This window comes from Vulpes lagopus, chromosome 11 (assembly GCF_018345385.1).
Source record: "Vulpes lagopus strain Blue_001 chromosome 11, ASM1834538v1, whole genome shotgun sequence".
Lineage (NCBI taxonomy): Eukaryota > Metazoa > Chordata > Mammalia > Carnivora > Canidae > Vulpes > Vulpes lagopus.
Window position 1 is genome coordinate 60320816 of NC_054834.1, and position 25760 is coordinate 60346575.

At 37.5% G+C, this 25760-nt stretch overlaps 1 protein-coding gene and 1 pseudogene across 1 annotated transcript in view; both read left to right on the forward strand.

Annotated features, from left to right (window-relative positions):
- DCDC1 (doublecortin domain containing 1) overlaps positions 1–25760 on the forward strand; it is a 436509-nt gene that overhangs the window by 35612 nt on the left and 375137 nt on the right. The window contains 1 exon segment of the mRNA XM_041722357.1: positions 4172–4377. Coding sequence (XP_041578291.1) covers positions 4172–4377 — 206 coding nt within the window.
- LOC121501646 lies at positions 14928–15486 on the forward strand (annotated as a pseudogene).

Below are 25760 nucleotides of genomic sequence, written 5' to 3' on the forward strand. Positions count from 1 at the left end.
AATTTGGTGGGGGAAAACTACCAGTGTCATCTATTCTCTGCTATAGTCTATACAGTGCCCTGCTGAGAACCTTCCAATAGCTTCCCTTTACATCCAGAATAAGATCCAGACCCTTTATCCTGTTCTACACAATCTGGCCTCTTTCTACCCTTTGGCTTTATACATATACATTCTCTATCTATCCAAACTTTGTTTTTCTTTCTCAAACATGCCAAGTTCATTCTCATCTAAGAGGCTTTGTGCTTGATTATTATTCTGCCTCCAATACTCTTTCCACCCATATTTTCATGACTGACTTCTCATTGTACAAGCCTGTCTACTCAGATGTCATCTCTTCAGAGACACATTCCACTGTTTCTTTCCCCAGGATCACGTAATCTTTCCTGTTCACAACTATCTCTCTGGTGCATTGATGAATGGACACCCCAAAAATATCATCGAATGACTAAGCAATTGATTGGAGAGAAATGGCTAGGAGGAAGGGTTCAAGATCTCCCTGAGATAATGGACAACTGTGAAAGAAGTGGAAACGCTGATAGGAATAAGAAATGTGAAGAGTATGTCCAATTTGTGTGGAAAGATGTGAAATTTTGTTTGATAACAGTATAAAATATATGGTAGAGTCTAGGGATGCCAGTCAGTGGAGTGTGCAACACTTAATCTCAGGCTTGTGAGTTTGAGCCCCACTTTGGGTGTAGAGATTACCTAAATAAATAAAATATTTTTTTATTTTTATTTTTTAAAGATTTTACTTATTTATTCATGAGAGACGCACAGAGAGATAGAGAGAGAGAGAGAGCAGAGACATAGGCAGAGGGAGAAGCAGGCTCCATGCAGGGAGCCTGACGTGGGACTCGATCCCGGGACTCTAGGATCACGCCCAGGGCCAAAGGCAGGCACTAAACCGCTGAGCTACCCAGGGATCCCAAAATCTTTTTTTAAAAAAAGGAGTACAGTTTCTAGAATTCATATTCCGGTGCAATCACCTGCCAGCTGCAAGATTTTGCTCAAGTTATTTAACTTCTCTGTGCCTCAGTTTCTTCATCTGTAGATGAAGATAATGATATTTTCTACCACATAAGCTTTTTGAGAGGACTTCATGAGTTAATATCAATAAATCATATGAAACAGTGTCCAGTTAATAGCATTATTTTAATAGAATTTAGTTAGTCTGCATAGAGGAAAGAGAAACCAGGTTGGGACCAGGGTAAGATGAGTGCTGAACCTGTGAGACAAAATATATGGATGCACTTACTAAAGGCTGTGCACTTGCACAACTGAGTGTGCTTCTTTCAGTTTTGCAGTGTTGACCCTTCACTGATCTCACCCTAATCCTGACCCTGGTCTCAGCCATCAAAAGGGAAAACCCTTTATTGGTAAGATTCTCTAAATCTGGGCACCTGCAACACCTCCTCCCTGTGGCCTTGGTGGGAGAGGTTCCTTTTTTTATTTCTTTAAGATTTATTTTTAAGTAATCTCTATACCCAACATGAGGCTCAAACTCACAACCCTGAGACCAAGAGTCACATGCTCCACCAACTGAGCTAGCCCGGCACTCCAATGTGGGAGTGGTTTCTTGCAGTTGTCAATCTCTAGATTGCCTCACTGTCCTTTGGTTGCTTCTCCATCTTTTCCATTACCAATGCTCTGTAGTCAGTCCTCTCTGCTCAAATACTCTGAGTGGTGGATTCTGTCCACCCAGAAATTCTGGGATGTGGGGGAAGAAACCAGTATTCATGGAGTACCTTCAATGCTTTAGGTACTTTAACAAATAAAATGTTTAATCTTCGTCAGGCAGGGGAGTAGTACCCACTGGACACTTTATAGGATGAAATCAGAGAATTTTAACTCATATAGGGTCACCAAGTAAGAGAGTTGTTACTCAGACCTAGTTTGAAGGTTTATACCTTTTCACTATGCAAAGCATCTGTGTGTGTGTGGTTATGTCCAGATTGTAGATAAACTATCAAACTACAAGAATTTATTATTTTGTCCTGTGAGAGTGATTTTTTTATTTTCAGAGAGATACTAACCATCAGTGTTTTACCCCCACCCCACTTTCTCCTCCTCTTCCTTATTTATTAATTGTGGTAAATTCACATAACAAAATTAATCATTTCTAAGTAAACTATTCATTGGCATTCAGTACATTCACAGTGTTGTGCAACCACCTCTTCTATCTAGTTCCAAAACATTTCCATCATTCCAAAATAAAACTTCTTACCTATTAAATTTTTCTCCCTTTCTGCCCTCTTCCCACACCTGCAACCATTAGTCTGCATTTTGTTTCTGTGGATTTACCTCTTCTGGATATTTCATATAATGGAATTACCCAGGATATTGACTTTTATGTTAGGCTACTTTCACTTAGCATAATGGCTTGAGGTTCATCCACATTGTAGCATGTATCAGTACTTCATTCCTTTCCTCACTTAATAATATTCCATTGTATGTATGTATGTACTACATTTTGTTCATTCATCCATTGGTGGATATTTGACTTACTCTTTTTGGCTGTTGTGAATAGTGCTGCTATGAATATGCATGTACATGTATTTATTTGAGTACCTGTTTTTTATTCTTTTGGGCATATGAACTCATGAATGTCTAGTTTATTTTCTAATTTCTATCAATTTTAGATTACAAAATGACTAAATGCAGTAATTTCTGTAAAAATATTTTTTCTCTTCTTAAAGGTTTACTCATATCTATAGTCTTAGTTTATTTTGCAAGTTTTTTTTAAAGATTTTATTTATTCATGAGAGACACACACAGAGAGAGAGAGAGAGAGAGAATGAGAGAGAGAGAGGCAGAGACACAGGCAGAGGGAGAAGCAGGCTCCATGCAGGGAGCCCGATGTGGGACTTGATCCTGGGTCCCCAGGATCAGGCCCGGGGCTGAAGGCAACACTAAACCACTGAGCCACCCAGGGCTGCCCCTATTCGCAAGTTTGCTCTTATTTTTACCTACTCTGTATGTATGTGTGTGTGTATATGTGTGTGACTATGTACACAAGAGAGAGAGAAAGACAATTTTTTTTTTTAACACTTAAGGTGGCCATTCTGGGACCCAAAGTTCCCAGAACTATTTGCTTGTTTCATATCAATACTTGCAGATTTTATATAAAGTACCATTTTTAGGTCAAAGAGGCCATGTGTCTGAGGTAATGCTAATAGAGAAGGGTTATTTAGAAATGTGGGCAAACAAATGCAGCTATTTTCAATTGTATCCAAGTAAAATTTTATTTCTCTCATTAGAACAAATATGGAGCAGATGAAGGAGGGATCAATGTACATGTAAAATCACATAAATTTTGTAATTTATGTGAAAAGAAAATATAATCTAAAATAAATTGAATGCACAAATAAAAAATAATCCAGGTATAAATTATTTATTTATGAAATAATACCTTTTGAAAAGAGAAGGATGCTAACAGCAACCTAACTATGCAATATACTACACTTCTGTTCTTACCCTTACATTTTCAAAGTCATACATAGTAATTTAGTTTCCCTGCCATTACTATGAGGGTGGTTTTGAAATATAAATCCTACATACATCTTTGAAAATGCATAGGTCAAAGTAAACTGTTAATGCAGAGCTGATTTTCACTTTTAGTGAAATATTTTGAATCCCTCACCAAAGATGTGCTAGAAGGCACTTTCATTCTAGTCACAGGAGAAGAATAATGTATAAGGTTACTATTTGGAGGTCATCATCTTTAAAACAACATGGATAATAAATCATATTAAGGAGAAAAAAGCATTTTCCCCAACCATAAAGAACACAAAAGTTCAGGACCCATATTGTTTTGTAGTAAGCAAAGGACGCTTTCAATGGACCCTTTCAGCCCAGTGCATCTGATCAGTGATAGAGGCATGCTAAGGTGAATTTTAATTAGGACTAAATTGTGGTATTACTCTTTCATACCCTGAACATCTGTTCCCTTCAGAAATGATGATTTATGCAGGCTATCAGAGCAGACAGCTTGCTACAGCTTATGTCACGGTTAGTGGGAAGCTGGTGGTAGCATTTCAGAAAACCAGCATCTAAATGGAGACTGGCCAGTGTATATGATATAGGTAAGAGGGGGAAGGAAAGTATGGTGTGTCCATTTCTAGTTTTGAAGCCAAATATTGACTTGACTTTAAAAAAAAAAATTCTCTTCTAGACCATCTGTTGTTAATGAAGAAAGTAACTTGGACAATGAATGGGCTGATGCTTCCTACTGATGTTAAAAGACAGAAAACCAAGCCTGTTCTTTCTGTTAGAATGAAGAAACTTAGTGAGAAGACCTCAGTCCGAATTCTGTTCTTTAAGAATGGCATGGGACAAGATGGGCATGAGATTACAGTGGGAAAGGAAACAATAAAAAAGGTAATGTTGTATGAAATATTAAAGTATAAATTAAATTTCAAAGTTTTCATGGCTTTTGAAATGTGTTGGTTTTTCCTTAAAATAGCAGTGTCAACTAATAAACTGAAATATTACGAAGATATTATATTAAATGCAGAACTTTAACTGTTTATAAGCATGTTTACTGTACTAAACAACATAAATCACCTTAGTAAAGCAACAAGATTTCTTTGGCTAACATATAGCTGACCATTTACTTAGTTAAAAGGTATGTTTACACTTAGAGAACATTCTAGTTATTTATAATATTTTATAAAATATTTAGATTGAAGCCCATCTAATCTAGCTCAAATCTAGAATCTGCTCCTTTTCATTTAAAAATAATAAGACCGAAAAAAAAAAAAAAAAAGACCAGGTGGTCCAGCAGTTTAGCACTGTCTTTAGCCCAGGGCCTGATCCTGGAGACCCGCGATCGAGTCCCACGTCAGGCTCCCTGAATGGAGCCTGCTTCTCCCTCTGCCTGTGTCTCTGCCTCTCTCTCTCTCTCTCTCTGTCTCTCATAAATAAATAAATAAAATATTTTTTAAAAAGTAAAAATAAAAATAATATGACCTAGAAGTACCCTTGCTTCTTAAATGAGTAAGTAAAAGCCAAAATAACCAAGATTCCTTTTAAAAGCATATATATGCATTTTTAAAAGCAAATCTAGATGGGTCTAAGAAAAAAATCAGGAAACAATACAGCAAACTTTAAGAAACAAATTTTGTCATATAAATATATATTTTTTAAAGGATGTGTATATTTCCCAGATCATCTTTGATCTGACAAAAATTTGGAGGAACTAATGAGAGTTTGAAGAAAAAAAAATTTTTTTACAGATAAGGGTTTTTCAACCCAATCTTAAAGCACCTAATAATAACAACTAAAATGTATTAAGTATGTATTAGAGAGAAAGTGAAACACAACCAAGTTGTCTAGGTGTTAATCCTGGCTTTGTCATTGAATCTATGAGACTTTGGACACCCTACCGTCTCAGAGCCTTCATCTAAAAAATGAGAATAGGGATGCCTGGGTGGCTCAGGGGTTGAGCATCTGCCTTCAGCTCAGGGCGTGATCCCAGGGTCCCCAGATCGAGTCCCACATCGGGTTCCCTGCCTGGAACCTGCTTCTCCCTCTGCCTATGTCTCTGCCTGCCTCTTTCTCTCTCTGTCTCTCATCAATAAATAAATAAAATCTTTAAAAATAAATAAATAAAAATAAAAAATGGGAATAACAATAGTGCCTACCTCACAGAAATGACATGAAGATTCAATATGATATGCAATGGAGTGCCAGCACCCAGAAAGTTCCCAATAAATATATGTTATTATTATCTTTAGAACTCATAAATATACATCTCGTAGTTAGAAATTATTTCTCTTACTAATGGGAGGCATTTATTATGAAATAAATTTAGGTATAAATAGTTTTATCATGTCAGATTATTTTCAAAATGACTGTTGGTTGAACCAGGTGAATAGTTGACTAGATATTGGAGATTGTTCTTATTTAAATATCTATTTCTTCATCTTTTTATTTTTATGGTTATCTCATAACCAAACTGGATAAGAGTACTTACTGAGAATCTAGGAAACCAGGTTTTATTTCCTTTTTATCTTCAGATTTGGATTATGAGTAAAACAAGGGATATTACACACCAGAGCAAATTGCTAAGGGAAGTTGTAACATCTTCCCTGGAGATTTTGAAAACTAGAAAACATGGATATATCTCTTGGTTTTGTTAAAATGCAGTCATTCTTGGAGATAGAAGCTAGATTAGATAACCTCTTGAGTTCACTTCAGTTCAATCTTTGTAATTCTATGCCTTGGTGGTAAAATGGGGGTAATAGTCACTCTTAAAGATTATATGTTCTTAGATGAAAGTTTGAGTATAAGTAAAAATGTCACTGCTATTTTACTTTTTGACTCTAGAGAGCAATTTATTTAAAACTCAATGATCGGGATCCCTGGGTGGCGCAGTGGTTTGGCGCTTGCCTTTGGCCCAGGGCGCGATCCTGGAGACCCGGGATCGAATCCCACATCGGGCTCCCAGTGCATGGAGCCTGCTTCTCCCTCTGCCTATGTCTCTGCCTCTCTCTCTCTCTCTCTCTCTGTGACTATCATAAATAAATAAAAATTAAAAAAAAAAAAAAACTCAATGATCAAGCAATTCTTTAGCTTATTTTTTTCCTTACAATTTATAAAATTTAATGAATTTTCATGATTTATAAAATTCAGGACATGTTTCAGTAATAAGCATTTTATAAATATTTGATTAAATATCACTTTTAATACAGCATCAATAATAACTTTGTGTGATAACAGATGAAAACTACACTTATATTGGTGAGCACTATATAATTCATAGAACCGTCAAAATAACTGTGTTGTACACCTACCTGAAACTAACACTGTATGCCAACTATACTTCAAATAAAAAATATTAAATAAATATCATTTATAAGAAGTAGGTAAAGGATATAGAAGGCAAGAGAATTAGGGCCTTGAGTATCAATAGAATTTTTAAAAAATATTTTATTTATTTATTCATGAGAGAGAGAGAGAGAGAAAGAGAGGCAGAGACACAGACAGAGGGAGAAGCAGGCTCCATGCAGGGAGCCCGATGTGGGACTCCATCCTGGGTCTCCAGGATCACGCCCTGGGCCAAAGGCAGGCGCTTAAACTGCTGAGCCACCCAGGCTGCCCTAAATAGAATTTTTTGAAGGGAAAAAGTAAGACCAGATAATTATTTTGTAAATAAAATTTTAAGTTTGAGTTTTGTTGGTAATCACAAGATAATACCATATTTATAAATTAACTACCAAATCAATAACAGGAATAAAAAAGTGGCGTGGTCCCAGGAGAAACACAAATTATTTTCTTTTTTATAATAAAATATTATTCAGGGATTAGAAGCTATTTTTAGGTTATTATGAAGTATTAAAATAGGATGTACAAGACTCTTAATTTGGTGAAGGCTATTGCAGTGGGATAAAGAGAAAATTATTGAAGATGGTGTTATAGTAAGTTAATTAAGGCATAAAAGTCTTCTCTGAGCTCAGAATAGAGCCATAGGGAAATGGCTTATTTTTCTTAAAAGAGTGCAAAACCAGAAGGAAATCCATATACTTATTTTAGAAAGTTAATTAATTAAGAGCTTTGAAGTGAGAGCCAAAGTGATATATTTCTTCACTAAACTCAGGCTATCCCAACTATGGCCCATCTCTTTGAAACTTGAAGCAGATGGCTTTAGAATTACTTGGTATGGTTTAATAATCACACAGCACCTGCAACTGTGGGGCATAGGCTAAACATATGTATCCAGGGGTGAAAACGTAAAAAGAAAAATTTCTGGGCACAAGATGCAAAGTTAATGGAAAATGAAAAATGTCTGCTCCAGAGATGGAACTTTTTAAGGTTAACATTGTGATGGTGGGTAAGTTTTATTTTTGATTAATTATCTCTTAGATTCCTTGTCAGAGAAGTAGTGTTAACTGTATCAATTATTTTATTTTTTAGGATACCATTCTTCATGAGAAATACTTATTTTTTTCTTAGCAGTTAATAGTTATATCTTACCCATTTGGTGTTTTTTGCTTGGTTTTCCATGTACTATCAGAAATGGCACAAGATTGTAATGTGAAGAGAACAATGAAAAAGATAATGAAGAAATGAAACAATGAAAAAGTGCTCTGTCCTCTCAGTCCAATTTGAATTGATTGTTCTCCATAACCTATATCCTCAGATGTCTCTTCACCCTCAACCTGTGGATTCTTTCCCTCTCTCCTCTGTTGGATCCCTCTCTCCTACTTCTCTAATCTTCCTTTGTCTTCATTTAGTCTATTGGACACATATTCCAGTTGCTTTCTAAGAAAGAGAACATGGGATATAATTTTTTTAAGATCTTGGGAAATCATTCTTTCCTCCAAATGCTCAAGGTATTGCTCCATTGCTTCTTGTTCCCAGTGTTGCTATTATGAAGTCTAATACCATACTGATTCCTCATCCTTTGTAGATGACCTGCTTTTAATTTTTCCCTCTGAAAACATTTAGAATTATCTCTTGGTTCCCAGTGTTCAAGTATTTCCAAGATGTGCTAGGTACTCATTCAGATGTCTTTTCAGTCTGAAGTCAAGTCTTACCCTCTCTCTCTTCTGAAATTTTGTTGAATTATTTCTTTGACAGTATCTTTTTTCTTTTCTTTTTCTGTTCTGGTTTTATGGAACTCCTATTTATATATTTTGGATTTCTGAAGTGAACTTCTAATTTTCTTATTTGCGTGATTTCCTTATCTTTACCTTCTAACCCAATGAATATTTTTGCTTCTGCTTCCTGCACTATCTCTGTTTCCTGTATTTGTTTTGTTTGTTGTTTTTGTTTTCTGTCCTTCATGTTTCAGAGATTTCTTAAAGATGGGTTAGTCTTCCATCAATATTTAAAAGTGAAGAACTCAACACCTATTGAAAAGCTCTTGAACATAGGGATGTCTTATTGAGGCATGGGTTGCATTGGAGAGTGTTTTGTCTAGGCTTTTTCTTTAGGGTGAGAGGTGTGGCTAATTGTGTGTTTGTATGTCTTTACTCTGGGGCTGACCAGTTTCTCCAGCTAGAATCTGCCAATCTGAACAATCTCATAGTCAAGTGGAGAAGGGGACTAGGAGTTGCACTTTCAGTATGTAGATTTTCATTTAATTCCCCTATTCTCAGTAAGCTGCCCTCATTCTCAGCTCTGCCTGGTGCCTCTGATTTCAGAGCTGTGGTTTAGCTTCTCCAGAGACCAAATCTCCTGTTTTCTTTTCTGGTGACAGACGTATAGTTGCCTGAATGCTTGGTGTTTGGGGGTTTAACTCCTTTTTATAGAAATAGTGAACTTGTTTTCAACCTACTTTTTAGAGGTATCTGATGGCTCAAATTTCTGAACTTTTCTGGAATTTTGCACTAGAACTCAAGTTCACTTCTGCTACCTTCAGTTTTGAAGTTTCTGGTCTACTAAATTATTTACTACTTAACTTATGTTTCCTCTGTCTCACAGAATTTTTTTTACTGGAATTCCTTTTCTGATTCTCTCTCTGTCTCTTTTATTTTTTTTCTCTGTCTCTTTTTAAATATTTTATTTATTTATTCCTGAAAGACACAGAGAGAGAGACAAGGACACAGGCAGAGGGAGAAGCAGGCTCCATGCAGGAAGCCTGATGTGGGACTTGATCCCAGAGCTTTGGGATACCCCCTTAGCTGAAGGCAGATGCTCAACTGCTGAGCCACTCAGGCGTCCCAGATTCTCTCTCTTTTTTAAAATGCCAAGTATTGGTCTTTTATTTAACATTGATAAAGCTGAGGGCAGCCTGGGTGGCTCAGCTGTTTAGAGCTGCCTTCAGCCCAGGGCATGATCCTGGAGACCCAGGATTGAGTCCCACATCAGGCTCCCTGCTTGGAGCCTGCTTCTCCCTCTGCCTGTGTCTCTGCCTCTCTCTCTCTCTCTCTGTGTCTCTCATGAATAAATAAATAAGATTTTTTTTTAAAAAAGCTGATTTTTTTAGATGAAAAGATAGTTCTAAGATCGTCTTACCCTAATGGATTGTTTTGCCCATTGCGATGGGGTTTGTACATTCGATTTGGAAAACATAGTTTCAATCTACTCGAGTGAGAACAGAATACCTTTTTTTGTCACCTGGAAACATAAGATACTTATTACAGACAAAGGGGCTGCAGTGTTTCTCAAAGTATAGTTCATAGGACACCTGCATCAAAATCATCTGAACTGTGTGTTAAAAATTCAAACAGTTGGGCCCCCACTCCAAGCCTATTTTTTTTTTTTTCCAAGCCTATTGAATTAAGAATTTCCCGAGTGTTGGCCTTGGGAATCTGAATTTCAACAAATGTGTCCAGATGATTTTTAGCCCTACTAAGTTTAAGAACTCTTGTTCTGGTATTCTAAAACTTCAAATTTACTGATAATGGAAATCTTCATAGATTCCTTATTTGTTTAGCATATTTCTCATATAGTATGAGAGAAGGAAAATAAGTTATATGACATAGAAAATGAGTTATGGGAAATTAGACCACTCTGAACTAGTGCACGGAGTTAAGAAATCAGGAAGAGGAAAAATTCTACAAGTTAGCAGGGAGTAGTCCATGTGGCAACTCTGACTTAGAAGAAATAAACATTCCTTTAATATTTGTATGTAAACGTATTCCATCATAGTGGTTTTTCCCTGTTACTACTAAAAAATGACATAAAGATTGAGAGAATATCTTATATGTGACTGTCAGTGTATAAATAAATTATGGATGCCCTTAAATTAGAGGAAAATCCAGACTTTTATGATGCTCACATTTTTTTTAAAGATTTTATTTATTTATTCATGAGAGACACAGAGAGAGAGGCAGAGAAGCAGGCTCCATGCAGGAAGCCCGACGTGGGACTCGATCGTAGGTCTCCAGGATCAGGCCCTGGGCTGGCGGTGGTGCTAAACTTCTGAGCCGCCCGGGCTACCCATGCTCACATTTGTTAATTGTGAAAAATAACTCAGTAAGCCTAAACAAGAAAAGACTTCAAGAAAATGTTCAATTTTAAGGGAACCTGGGTGGCTCAATTGGTTGAGTCTGCCTTTGGCTCCGGTCATGATCCCAGGGTCCTGGGATTGAGCACTGCATTGGGCTCCTTGCTCAGCAGGGAGCCTGCTTCTCCCTCTCCCTCTGCCTGCTGCTCTCCCTGCTTGTGCTCTCTGTATGTGTGTGTCAAATAAATAAAAACATAAAAAAAGAAAATATTTAAGTTTAAGAAACGTACAATTCAATAAAAAATATAGCATAATAGCATTACTATGGGGATGCCTGGGTGGCTCAGCGGTTGAGTGTCTGCCTTTGGCTCCGGGCATGATCCTGGAGCCCCTTTGAGAAGCCTGCTTCTCCCTCTTCCTATGTTGCTGCCTCTCTCTGTGCCTCTCATGAATAAATAAATAAAACCTTTTAAAAATACAGTATTATTACATAATGTTCACACACAAATCAGTAACTGTAATAGAGATTTTTTCCAATAGTATGGGTTAAAGAATTTAGAGAACATTTTAAAAGATTCAAAGGAGAGTACCTGTTGTAACAAAATTTGATTCAGGATGCTCACCATGGATTTCAACTGGGGAATGTCATGCATAATTAGTATGTTTGAAGTTCTTTAAAGAATTTTTTATGATAGGTGAGGAAAAGCCCATTGATACTATTATTGTTTTAAAAATTAGTCTAGTGTTCATACCGGGGATTAATATCAGATTTAAAAATATGAAAGTAGATTTTTTAAAATATGGAATTTGATACTGTAGTTTATTTTCAAGGGACCATGAATAGCCAAATGTCTTCTATTTATTGTCAATTTTAGGATTATACAATTGGATTATTTTGGAATGCCATAAGTAATTGGTAGTCAGAATTTTTTTTTCCTGAATAAAAACCTAAGAGGAAGGCAGGGCAGGAATGTGTTTCCTCAGTTGTAATAAAAGAAATGAGAATTTTCAGTTTATGGATTTACTTACAAATGATCCTTAAGGGCAGATAATCCTTAACATTAAGATCACAGATTTTATGAAATCATCTAATTAAGCAACATAGAAAATTGTGAATTAGAGACGTTAGCTGCCCTATGCAAAATAGATCAACTGGAATAGCTAGGATTAGAATCCATTTTCCTACTTAAACATGTTTTCTTCATTATGGGAAAGTTCCACAAATACTTTTTATTACATTTTAATTCCTATATGTTCTCACTTTTTGAAAATGAGTTACCATAAACATGAAAAAACAAGAGATCTGTTTATAGCCATAACAGAATAACTAGTATCAGACTAGACATCCTATTTTAAACAACTAGAATTGGACAAAATTTATGAAACAATGATTTTTAACATTAGATAATGTTTTAAGAGAAGAAAAGTTGAGGTGAATCCTACAATGTATCCCATCTTTATACCTAGAGGCAATTTTTGGACTGTGGTATAGGGAAAGAAAATCCAAGAAAAACATAGGGGTCTCTACAAGTTTGGGAGAAAGACACCAAAGTTCTAGAAGATGGAAATGTCTGGAATTTTCCATGAAACGCCATAAATGAAGAAACTATTTAGATAGTAGTTCCCAAAATTTGCTTGGGGTTCCCTTGTATCCTTGGCTAAATTGTAAGTTGTTCATGTACAGGGTGAACTACACAAGGCTTGGCAGAAACAACTAACTACCAAGAAAATAACAACTAATAGAAATGTGAAAAGGAAATAACTATGGAAGTATGCCCAGGGTAGGGATACGTTTGTGTTTTGACCTGTTAGAGGGAAGAGATTTGGTCGAACATGTGGGAAATTCACAAAGATCTCAAAAAAGGTAATCATTATCCAGGAGAAAAGTAGATCAGTAGAAACAGGACACCCTCCTCCCTGCCATAGAGTTAACAGTAGAAATATTTTTTAAGAAAGATTTTAATTATTTATTTGAGAGAGAGCACATGTGCACAAGAGCAGAGAGGAGGGGCAAAGGGAGAGGGAGAAGCAGACTCCTCGCTAAGCAAGGAGCCCAACCTGGGGCTTGCCTCAGGACGCCAGGACCTAGGGACCATGACCTGATCAGAAGGCAGACGCTCAACCAACTAAGCCACACAGGAACCCCACTAAAAGACGTTTCAAAAGCTATTATAAATATGAAAGGAATTAAAGAAAAACATGAATATTATATGAAGAGAAATGGAAACTAAAAATGGAACCAATGGAAGTTCTAGATCTAAAAAATACAGTATCTTAAATGGAAAAATAAACAAACAAAACACCAGATAGGTTTAATAGCAGATTAGTCATTAGAGAACAAAATGCTAGTGAATTTTAAGACAGGGCAATAAAAACTATCCAAACTGAAGTATAGAGAAGAAAAAAAGAAAGGCTGAGAAAAGGACAGTGTGTCAGTACCATGTGAGTTAATATCAAGCAGTCTCATAGATATACAATTGGAGCCCCAGAAAGTTTGAGAAGAGGGAGAATATATTTGAAGAAATCATGGCCAGAAGTTTTTCTGAGTTCCTGAAAAATGTTAACCTATAAATCTAGGAAGCTCAATGAAAGGTCAGGAAATGCAAAGAAATTCAAATAGCCAAATTTGGAGGACTTGCACTACCTGACTTTAGCATTTAGTATAAAGTAATCAAGATATAATGGTACTGGCATACGGATACACAGAAAGAGCAATGGAGGGCAGCCTGGGTGGCTCAGCAGTTTAGCGCTGCTAAACTCCGGGGTGTGACCCTGGAGACCCAGGATTGAGTCCCACATCGGGTTCCCTGCATGGAGCCTGCTTCTCCCTCTGCCTGTGTCTCTGCCTCTCTCTCTCTCTCTCCCATGAATAAATAAATAAAATATTTTAAAAAAAGGAAGAGCAATGGAAAGAAATATAAGGAGTTTGGAAATAGACTCACACATATTGGGGCAAGTTATTCTTGATAGTCCAATGGGGAAATGATAGTCATTTTGACAAATATTGCTGAAAATTAGATATCTGTGCTAAAAATTATCTTGATCCCTACCTCATACCATCACACAATTTCATTTAAAGTTTATCAGAGATCTAATTGTAAAAATTAAATCTTATCAGTGCTAGGAGAAAATCCTTACAATTTTGGGGTAGGCACAGATTTCTTAGATGGCTTAAAAAATATGAACTAAAATATTTTAAAGAAAGATGAAATGTACCTTATCCAAACAAAAAAAACCCCAAATATGCTCTTCAAAAGACAACATTAATAAAATGAAAAGTCTAGCCACAGATTAGGAGAAAATATTCAGAAAGCACATACCTGACAAAAAAAAAACTTGTATTCATATTATATCAAGATCTCTGATCACAGAAGACAACACAATAAAAAATAGACACTTTACTAAAAAGAAAATAGACATCAACCTTAAGAACTTGAAAAGACATTCAACATTAGTCATCAAAGAAATGCAAATTAAAACTATAATTAGTTACCACTATGCACACATCAGAATGGCCAAAATTAAAAAGACTGGCAATACTAAGTGTTGGTGAATATCTGGAATAACTGGAAGTCTCACCTAATAGCAGACGAGAATGCAAAATGATACAGCCACTTTGCAAACTACTTTGGCAGTTCTTATAAAGTTAAACATACATTTACCACACAATCTATCAATCCCCTTTCTGGGTATTTACCCAAGAGAAATAATATATGTTAACACAGATTTCTGGGTGAATGTTCAGAGTGGCTTTATTCATAATAGGCCTGACTAGAAACTACCGAAAAGCCCCATCAACAAGTGAGTGGATACTCTTTTAACTGAGTTCAGGGCAGCTGGCCAGGGCCTGTGGTATGCTGCTTCAGTGAGGGCCTTGACTTGTAGCCACAGGCTTGTTGCTTTTCTCGGTACCACTCTCCCTGACCACTAGAATCAATGCGCCAGTAGCAAGGCTCTGATTCCTCTCTGGCTCTTGGGTACTGCTCTGAGGAGTGTCACCATTTAGACTAGAAAGCTGGTGGGCACTAGGGGGATGACCCCAAACAAGAAGAAAGTGGAGGAGATGCTAGATGAGGTACTCTTTTGTTTTTTGTTTGGATACATGGTGGAAAAACTTCTTGACCATCAAATGGTAAAGGGCAAAGTGGAATACCTCCTACAGTGGAAGGGGTTCTGAGGTGAGGTTAACATGTGGGAGTCCGAAGAGAACCTGGATTGCCCTGATCTCATCACAGAAAACAGCACATGAGACAGATAATCAGTGAGGTAAGCACAAAGCTGAATCTGGTTCGGAAGATAGGGGAGTGGAGAGCAAACCAAAGCAGAAGAAAGAAGAGTCAGAAAAGCCAGAGGCCTTGCCCAGGGTTTGGAGCCAGAGAGGATTATTGATGCTATAGATTCCAGTGGATAACTCATGTCCCTGATGAAATGGAAAAACTGATGAGCCTGACCTAGTCCTTGACAGGGAAGCCAATGTCAAGTGCCCACAGGTGGTCATATACTTCTATGAGGAAACGCTAACATGGTATTGTTACCCCTTGGAGGATGATGACAAAAAAGATAACAAGAATTTACTCTCCTGTCACATCTGACCGTGGGTTTCTTCCTTCCTTCCTTCCTTCCTTCCTTCCTTCCTTCCTTCCTTCCTTCCTTCCTTCCTTTCTTTTCTTTCTTTCTTTCTTTTCTTTCTTTCTTTTTCTTTCTTTCTTTCTTTCTTTCTTTCTTTCTTTCTTTCTCTTGCTTTCTTTTTTCTTCTTTCTTTTTCTTTCTTTCTTTTCTTTTTAAAGATTTATTTATTTATTTATTTATTTATTTATTTATTTATTCATGAGAGACAGAGAGAGAGAGAGAGGGAGAGAGAGAGAGGCAGAGACACAGGCAGAGGGAGAAGCAGGCTCCATGCAGGGAGCCTGACATGGGACTCGATCCTGGAGCTCCAGGATAACAACCTGGGCTGAAGGCGGCACTAAAAAGCTGAGCCACCTGGGCTGCCCTGACTGTGGGTTTCACGTGGGGAGAGAAGGAGTTCTACTTGTCTTGACACCACAGAGGTGGTTTAAGATGTCCTTTGAAGAGTCAGTACCGTTTCTGGGCTCTACAGCCCAAGTGCTTTAAAGCCTTTCCATGCGGTGTAGTTTGCACACCCATCCCATTGAAGGGGAAGAAAGAAAAGTGTTGCAAGACAGCCCATTCTGTACTTTGCGGAGAAAGGCAAAGGGCCTTCCATGAAAGACAAAATTTACAGATGGGAGTGTGGGAGAACAGGAGATACTGTAGATTTTCTTTCTTTTTTTTTAAGAATTTTAAAAAAATTTTTATTTGTTTATGATAGTCACACACACAGAGAGAGAGAGAGAGGCAGAGACACAGGCAGAGGGAGAAGCAGGCTCCATGCACCGGGAGCCCGATGTGGGATTCAATCCCGGGTCTCCAGGATTGCACCCTGGGCCAAAGGCAGGTGCTAAACCGCTGCGCCACCCAGGGATCTCCCTACTGTAGATTTTCAAAGCACATCTGCACAACCCAGAGCCTTCTTTCCAATAGTGGTAACTTTGCATTTTTACAGTGTAGCATGTGTGTAGTTTTTGGCTACTACTGGTGTATTATTTGAGAGTGGGAAGGATGGAGGTGGGAGGGAATAGAGATGGGTAGGATCATTCTTGTTAAAATTTGGTGCCTAATTGGGGAAATGGTGAAACAATGGAAAGAGTAATCTATTGGTGATTTGGTTCTGTGTCCAGAATATTTTTTCTTTTCAAAAAAGTCATTGGCAAGCTAAATGAGGACTGTGAAAGACTGTTTAAAACCTGTGAATGCCTAAAATTTATAAGCCCAAGTGTCCCCTGCCTGAGCTTAATGTTGTTCCCAACAAAGAACTAAGCCAGTTAATAAGTTATCAAAGTTGCCATTTTGGGGATAGAAACTGGTTGAAGAGGAAGATTCTTATTGAAGCATATATATAAGCAGATGGTTCTGTCTTAGAGGTGCTAATTCCTTAAATTGATAAAAAGACCCTTTTCCAAGTAATGAAGTTTTAAACATCAGCTTGCCACCCCCCCCCCCCCCAAGACACTGGCTGGGGTATTTGGGGAGGGAAAATGAGTTGTATAGAAGGTGGAAAGTAAGGAAAGAGTAGGGACTCTCCTCTCAGGGTGCAAAACTCTTAGAGCCTGTTATTTGAACTTTGAACTCTGAAATCATTGGTGGCAGGGTTCAGTCACTGACAGTACAAATTCATTGGATCACTTCCAGAGTTGAATGATTTCAAAAGCCCTGGTCTTAGGAGATTAAACTTTCATACTGGGGCAGTGGTTCACTTTAAAACACAAAACAATTTTTTTTTAATCCTGAGAATTAACTGCTACCCAAAATGCTGTTTTGAATCATGAGATCCATCTATTCTTGACATGGTCTAGGTCCATCTAGAACTCCACTGTGGGGACACTGAGTGGCTCAGCAGTTGAGCGTCTGCCTTCGGCTCAGGGCCTGATCCTGGAATCTGGGATCAAGTCCCACATCAGGCTCCTAGCAGGAAGCCTGCTTCTCCCACTGCCTGTGTCTCTGCCTCTCTCTCTCTGTCTCTGTCTCTGTCTCTGTGTCTCTCATGAACAAATAAATAAAATCTTTTTAAAAACCCAAAACAAATTGAACTCCACCGTAAAATCTTTTTAGGCACGTGTTAGGTTCCTGTGAAAACTTTATTTAAATGTAAACTTAATACCATATTGTTAGTTTTGGACTTAATAAAACTATAGATTTATAATTCTTAAAAAATGAGTGGATAAACACGTTGTGCCATATCCATACAAGCAATAAAATGGAACAGATATTGTGGTAAATGAAAGAAGCTAGGTACAAAATAATACTTGCTATATGATTCCATTTAGGTGAAATTGCCAAACAGACAAAACTGCTCTCGTGACAGACAGGAATCATTGGTTTCCTGTGGCCAAGTACTGAACTGTGATTGCAGGAACATGAGGAACTGTGCAAAGGAAAGGATATATTCTATATCTTGATTGTAGTGATGGTTATACGGATAAATTTTTTTCTACCTTCATTAAACTGTACACTTAAAATAGGTATAGCTTATTTCATGTATGTTGTACATCAGAATAATAGTTTTAAAAAGCAAATAACAGTATGATTAGCATTATAAACATTTTAAAGTAACCTGGGCTATTTAATTATTTTAAGAGCTCAATTAAGGATAGAATATCTAAGTATGTATTAATAGATTACTTGGAAAAATCTCATCTGGTTATCTACTTCTCATTCACATTTTAATAATAAAATGCCAGAACACCTACATTTCAAATTCACCAGAAATAATTGCTTTTACAAATCATAGTGATGTTCATTATTAGTGAGAGCAAATAACTAGATCTGGCATGCATTCTATCACCCACTTTTATGAGAAAAAGACAAATAACAGGCCAGTAAATTTATTTCCAGGATTTATTCAGAAAAGTACCTTTAAGCTATTTAATAAGATGGAACAAATTCATCCCAATCCCCTGGCATCTTCAGGTTGAAATAGTGATCGTACTTTTTATTGTCATTATAAAATGTTGGTCTTAGCAGAGAATTATGCTCAGTACATTTTATTACATTTTAATTCTTTGGAAATTCACAATGTATTTAATAGTCTTTGAGTTAGCAAAAAACATTTGTAAAAAAGTAGATGCACTTTCTCAAAATATTCATGATAACTTGTACTCTCTTCTACCCAACAAGTACAATTGCCAAAAAATATTTTTCGTAATCCAATGAATTAATTCCATAATTATCCATTAATTTTCAGTTTTCAGCTTCTTAAATTTCTTTTAAAATTCTTCTCTGGGTTCTTAATTAAATGATTTGCTTCTTAGGTTTATGTAGTGAATACTGTTGTAATCTATTTGCTGTACATATGCTCATTGAGTTGAAACAGTGTTACTTATTGAGTTAGTTAAAACCAGTGTTCCTGCCCCCCGCCCAGCAATTTTTTTCTGTTAGTTAGGAGGACATTAGCTGCAAATAATAGAGAATGCTGATTTAAACAGACTTATGCAAAAAGGAAGCAAGAAATTCAGAAGTAGGACAGTTTTAAGCATAGTATGATAGGACCAGTTACATTTTTTTAAGTTTTAGTTATTTAAGTAATCTCTACACCCAACACGGAACTCGAACTCATAACCCTGAGATCAAGAGTCACATGCTCCCCCGACTGAGCCAGCCAGGCACCCTCTAGTTATGTTATTTTTAATTTTCTGGATTTTATGTTCTTTCATATGTTGGTAACAGGATCACTGCTGCACAGCCAACTAAATTTTGGCTAGAGGCAGAAAAGGACTATTTCTTCCCTATGAATGATGAAGCCTTTTCCAAAATCCTTTCTTATGTCTCATTGGCAGAGCTAGATTATGTGTCTACTCCCAAACTGATGAGAGGCATGGGACCACCATGACTGACCTAGATCAGTTAGGATAACTGTTGTCTTTTAGTCCAAAGAGGTCAAAGTGAACCTCTAACCAAAATCAACACAGCAAGGCTGAGGCAAAGAATGAATATTGAGTAGGCCATGAAGAGAATTACTACAAATGTGAAGAGATTTTATTTCTTAAGGTCAGTATAAGGTTAGTGCTCTGGTAGCAAAAACAAATAGTTTTATTTGGAAATTCCCTTTTCTAGAATTACACATTCTTTTTTTAAAAAATTAATTTAATTTCTAAGATATGACAGACTTGAGCATGTCTAAGTGCTGGTAGGGAAAATCTCACTGAGAAGGAATAGTTGAATATATATGAAAGAGAAGAAATGATAGATAATATATACTGCTTTAAAAGTTGAGAGCAGGGGGATCCCTGGGTGGCTCAGCGGTTTAGCGCCTGCCTTTGGCCCAGGGTGCGATCCTGGAGTCCTGGGATCGAGTCCCACGTCGGGCTCCCGGCATGAAGCCTGCTTCTCCCTCCTCCTGTGTCTCTGCCTCTCTCTCTCTCTGTCTCTCTCTCTCTCTCTGTCTCTCTATGTCTATCATGAATAAATAAATAAGTCTTTAAAAAAAAGTTGAGAGCAAACGTAATTAAAAGCATAGGTGGAATATTGGCCTTAGATAGGAGAAAGGATCCTTACAACTAGAGGGAAAAGGAGAGAATAGATATAGAAATATATAGGCTTGTAGTTTTGGCAGCAGGAAGATGAGGCTTCAATATTCTGTCTGATGTAAGGCCATTCCATCTGCCAAAAATAAACAGGGAAGTAGAGGAGGGGAGGGCAGAGAGAGAGCAGAGATGGTTTGAGATATTCATTACGGTAAGTAGAAGAGAGATTTGACCAAACAAATGAAATAAAAGTGACTAGCTGGTATTGAAAGGCCATGGAGTTTGGTGACTATGAATAATGCTAGTGCTGATTTGCTCATTTGTGTGATTTCTCCAGGAGCACTAAGATTCTTGATGTGTGCATAGCATGTGGATAGTTAAGCATCAGACAGAGTTAGGATTTTTATGGCAAAAGTTATGCATGAATGAGGAAGAATGACTAGAGTGAAGGAAGGTGGTGTGGTTGAGGGTCAGGTAGCTTTGCTTAGAGTTGGGGAGAAATCTTGAAATAACATCGTAAGTAACAGAGATGCCTGGGTGGCTCAGCGGTTGAGCGTCTGCCTTTGGCTCAGAGCCCGATCCTGAATTTCTGAGATCAAGTCTCACATAGAGCTCCTTGCATGGAGCCAGCTTCTCCCTCTGCCTCTCTCTCTGTGTCTCTCATGAATAAATAAAATCTTTAAAAAACAAAACAAAACATTGTCAGGAATAACCTTTCCCATCTTCCCATCCTCTCTCAACACTTTGAGATTGTGATATGAGAGAATAAAATCCCAGTACTTGAGAGAGCCCTGAGGAATTAGTGAATTTAGGGAAATGCCTGATTTCCTTTAAAAGAGCTTGAGGGCCTAGTCAATTTTGTGGCTCAGAAGAAGCATTTGCAGATAGCACAGTGCAAGGACCCTCTCACTGTAGTGTGAAAGCAGCCACTGAAAGTATGTAAGTGAAGAGTATAGCTGTTTTCCAAGAAAATATTTATGGGCACTGAAATTTTAATGTGACAAAACACTATTTTGATTTTTTTTAACATTTAAAATTGTACAAATTATTTTTAGCCCATAGGTCATACAGAAACAGGTAGTGGCCAGAATTAGCTCATGGTGTGTATGCTGCTGACCCTTGCTACAGAAGATCTTTTGAAAACAGTTTGTGGGGAAGTATAAATCAGGGCTTATACTTCTGGATGTTAACACATAAAAACTTATCTTTGAGAAGGACGTTGTTGCATCTGATGGCTTGTTGACTTGGCTCACTTGGCCAGGGAAGTTGTTGAGCTCTCTCACCTGGACTGGGGAAGTGGCAAGCCAAACCCAGAGGCTCTAAGACTGTGTAACCACACCACCTCCATGGCAGCTATTCCAGAAACTACGGACTTTGCACCAGATATGCTCAATGCTCAAGGGTGGGGGTATCTATAAAAACAGATTAAACTATAAACTACAAACAGATTAAACTAAAAAGAGTTTTTGGAAAATCTTCCCAGCTGCTTGTCAAAGAGTCTGGTTTTACAGCATGCTGGTTTTAAATTTCAGTATCAGAAGGGTTCTCTACAACCTATGCTGTAAGAAATTAACAAAATATGAATTTGTAAAAATAATATTTTAATAAGCTTAACAGGTACAGATGAGTGGAAATGGTATTTTAATTAACCTTAATATTATAGCAAGATGACACTGTTAAATACTTTCAATTGTGAATTATAAGAATGACCTTACAAGTAGAGGCTTCATTTCAGGGCTTTTGACAGAAATTTATTATGATCCTAATTCATATTACTGATAATTTACTCTGAGAAAATGATTCCTGAAGGTTGGCACTGCTTAAACACTGCAAGGATCTTTCATCCTGTAAGTATGAGAGAATGAAAGTGTTGCTGATGCATTACTAATTTCTAGTATCTGATTTTCTAATGCTGGTTTTTAAACCCAGTTAACTCTTAAAATTTGGATTGCACAAATACTTTGATTGATATTTCAGTATAGTGAAAAGAGGGATCTTAGACTTAGAAAACTGTAATTTTACTTGACTGATTTTTTTAAACCAAAAGGCAGCAAATGTTTGAAATAATTTTTAAAATAATTGAAATTTTAGTTGAAGTAAATGGGATGATCTTTAAATAGCTCACATTTTACTTAGTTTAATTGGTAAATTATAACTTTGGAGGAGGATATCTAGTATTTGAACCTTCACTAGTAACTACAGAATATAATCTGTACCTAAGGGCGTCACTGAACTTTTAAATAATAGATTTGTAATATGAAGAAATTGAGAATGGAAAAATCAAGAATATAGGAAACCAAAAGAGGAGGCTCTCTGGAGCCAATTGTAGATTCTTAACAGTGTTCAGAGATGACTGGCTAAGGAATAATGTGTGCTGAACTATCTCCTGTTAATATTTCTGTCAAAGAGGGTGGTGGTGGTGGTGGTAAAAGGATAATCTTTGCACACAAAGTCATATGGGATAAGGTGACCAATAGGAGAATTTTCTAGTCAGAGGTGAACTGTGTCAATAAAGTATTTTTAAAAACACAAGGGTTGGGGTGCTTAGGTGACTCAGTCAGTTGAGCATCTGCCTTTGGTTCAGGTCACTATTCCCCAGGGTCCTGAGATTTGAGCCCCATATCGGGCTACCTGCTTGGTGAGGAGTCTGCTTCTGCTACTCCCCTTGCTTGTACCCCCCACCCTCTCTGTTGGATAAATAAATATAATCTTTAATAAACAAGCAAACAAGAGTGGATCCCATGCCAAAGTCTGTATATTCCACTCCTCTTTCTGTCTAAAGTCACAGACAGAACTCCAGTTTCTTCTGATAACTTCTCTCTTATATTTTGAATATTGCCTTACAAGCATTTTTAGTAAAAGTTTCAGCCCATGGATAGGAGTCGTAGGTGAACTTGCTTGTAATAATTACTGAGGAAACTGACCCAAAAGAGTGGGAAGGAAAGCAGGAAGAGTAACATTTAGAGTCACCAGTGTTATTACCTTATTTCATTGAGTGGAAAGGACTAGCCCCAGCCATGGGCCTATTCCAACTTAGATATTCCAAGGGAGTGTTGTGTCTGACTTGTGAGAACATATGTCATTGCTCAGGAATTGTACTCCTGCACTGATAATACCCTCCAGGTAGGCAGACTGGAGGTCAATGGATTTGCTCCATAAGACAATTTATAGTCACTTGGGAAATATGTTGCAAGAACATTGTTATTTAGGTAAAGCATTGATATTGTGAATATTTCCCTCATAAATTAGAGGCTTCAAGTTTATTCTTGTAACTTCATTCTTAATCATAAACACATACCTGATTTTGAGAAAAAGAGCAGAAATAGTTTCTGAAGAATTACCCCAAACTTTGGATTGCAGCTAATATGCAAGAAACACACACAATCCTGTGAATATGTGGCTCATGAGATCATTACTGGTCATGTATAGGGGTAGAATAAAGACTGAGAACTTCTGATGGAATCCATTAAAGGTCAATTTGTCAAATTAAATCAGTCAACTAGAGGGGCACCTGCGTGGCTTAGTCGGTTAGGTGTCTGCATTCAGTTTGGGTTGTCACCTGGGGTCCTGGGATCGAACCCCACATTGGGCTCCCTACTCAGCAGGGAGCCTGCTTCTCCCTCTCTCTCTGCCCCCAACTCGTGCTTCCTCTCTAGTACTCTCTCTCTCAAATAAACAAATAATATCTTATAAAAATTAAATTAATTAGATATTTACCTTTTAAATGCAACATACATCACTTGATAAAGCAAATCAGTCACAATGTTTGAAAATTGTTCTCCAGACTAAAAGGAAAGTACAATTTTGGAAGGGTATAAAATTGGGCAGAACTGGAGGCAGGGTGGAAACAGCAATGGAAAGATATTCTTTTTAGTGTGTAATCATGTAATGCACACTGTCCTTCAATAGTTTAGGTTATACAAAAGCAATAGTATATTATAGCCATAGTGAAAATGGAAAACAAAAAATTTTCTTTTTTTTTTAAAGATTTTTATTTATTTATTCAGAGAGACACAGAGAGAGGCAGAGATATAGGCAGAGGGAGAAGCAGGCTCCCTGTGGGGAGCCCAGTGTGGGACTTGATCCCAGGACTCTGGGATCAAGCCCTGAGCTAAAAGGCAGATTCTCAACTGCTGAGCCACCCAGGCATCCCAACAAAGTATTTTCAATTTGCATTTGGAATGTATTATATGCTTTTCAAAAAAGGTTTTATTTATCTATTAGATATTTTTTTATTTGAGAGAGAGTGAGTGTGAGAGAAAACGAGTGAGGTGAGGGATAGGAGCAGAGGGAGAAGTAGACTCCCTGCTGAGTAGGGAGCCAGATGCAGAGCACTATTCCTGGACTTCAGGATCATGTCCTGGGCCAAAGGCAGAGGCTCAACTGACTGACCCAACCAGATGCCCCTTATGTAATTATTTTTTTTAAGTAGGCTCCACCCCCAAATGGAGCCCAGTGTGGGGCTTGAACTCACAACCCTGAGATCAAGACTTAGACTAAGATCAAGAATTGGAAGGATGCCTGTGTGGCTCCCTGGTTAAGTGTCTGCCTTCAGCTCAGGTCATGATCCCAGGATCCTGGGGTCAAGTCCTGCATTGGGCTCCTTGCCTGCTTCTCCCTCTGCCTATGTCTCTGCCTCTCTCTGTGTGTGTCTCATGAATAAATAAATAAAATCTTTTAAAAAAAAAAAGAGTTGGACACTTAACTGACTGAGCCACCCAGGCACACTTGAAGATTTTATTTTATTTTATTTTATTTTTTTAAAAAGATTTTATTTATTTATTTATTCATAGAGACCGAGAGAGGGAGGCAGAGACACAGGCAGAGTGAGAAGCAGGCATCATACAGAGAGCGTGATGTGGGACTCGATCCAGGGTCTCCAAGATCATGCCCTGGGCTGCAGGCGGCACTAAACCACTGCGCCACCAGGGCTTCCCTGAAGATTTTATTTTTAAGGAATCTCTACACTCATTGTGGGGCTTGAAAGCGCAACCCCAAGATCAAGAGTCACATGTCCTACCAACTGAGACACTCAGACGCCCTTATTATATACTTGTAAATGGATATAGTTACTCATGTTTTGGGAGCCACTTCCAAAAACCTAATCAAACTTGCAGGGGTTACCTGGTACTCTCCACCCTCTTTGTTACTTTAATTTTTTTCACCCTGTGAGTAGAACTTTCCCTCTAACTGATGCATGTTTAAGTCTTCCCTTATGTTGAAAAGGTCATTGTTACAAGGGCTATATCAAGACAGATCAAGATATTAAAATACTGAAAAAACAAGAGCTTGGGTGGCTCAGTTGGTTGAACATCAGACTCTTGATTTCAAGTAGGATCGTGATCTCAGGGTCTTAGGATGGAGCCACATGTTGGGCTCTGTGCTGGGCATGAGGCCTGCTTAGGATTCTCTCTCTCCCTCTGCTACCTCCCCTGTTTGTGTGTGTGCTCTCTCTCTCTCTTAAATAAGTCTTTAAAAAAAAAATTAAAAATGAGATGAAATAAAATAAAATAAAACAAAATATTGAGAAAACAACTTTACCATATTAGAAACTATTAAAAGAAGTGCTTGAGACTCAGGCTCTTAGGAAGCCTTGAAATGTAATTTATTAATTCCACTTTTTTTGTACCCAACCAACATAAGTTATCAGGCTGAACTGTGGTTAGACTATATTTATAATTGATTTTAGGACATTTGGAAAGAATTTAAAACCCAAAGTACTTTAAGACCTAATTTATTGTGACACCTGGGTGGCTCAGTGGTTGAGCGTCTGCCTTCAGCTC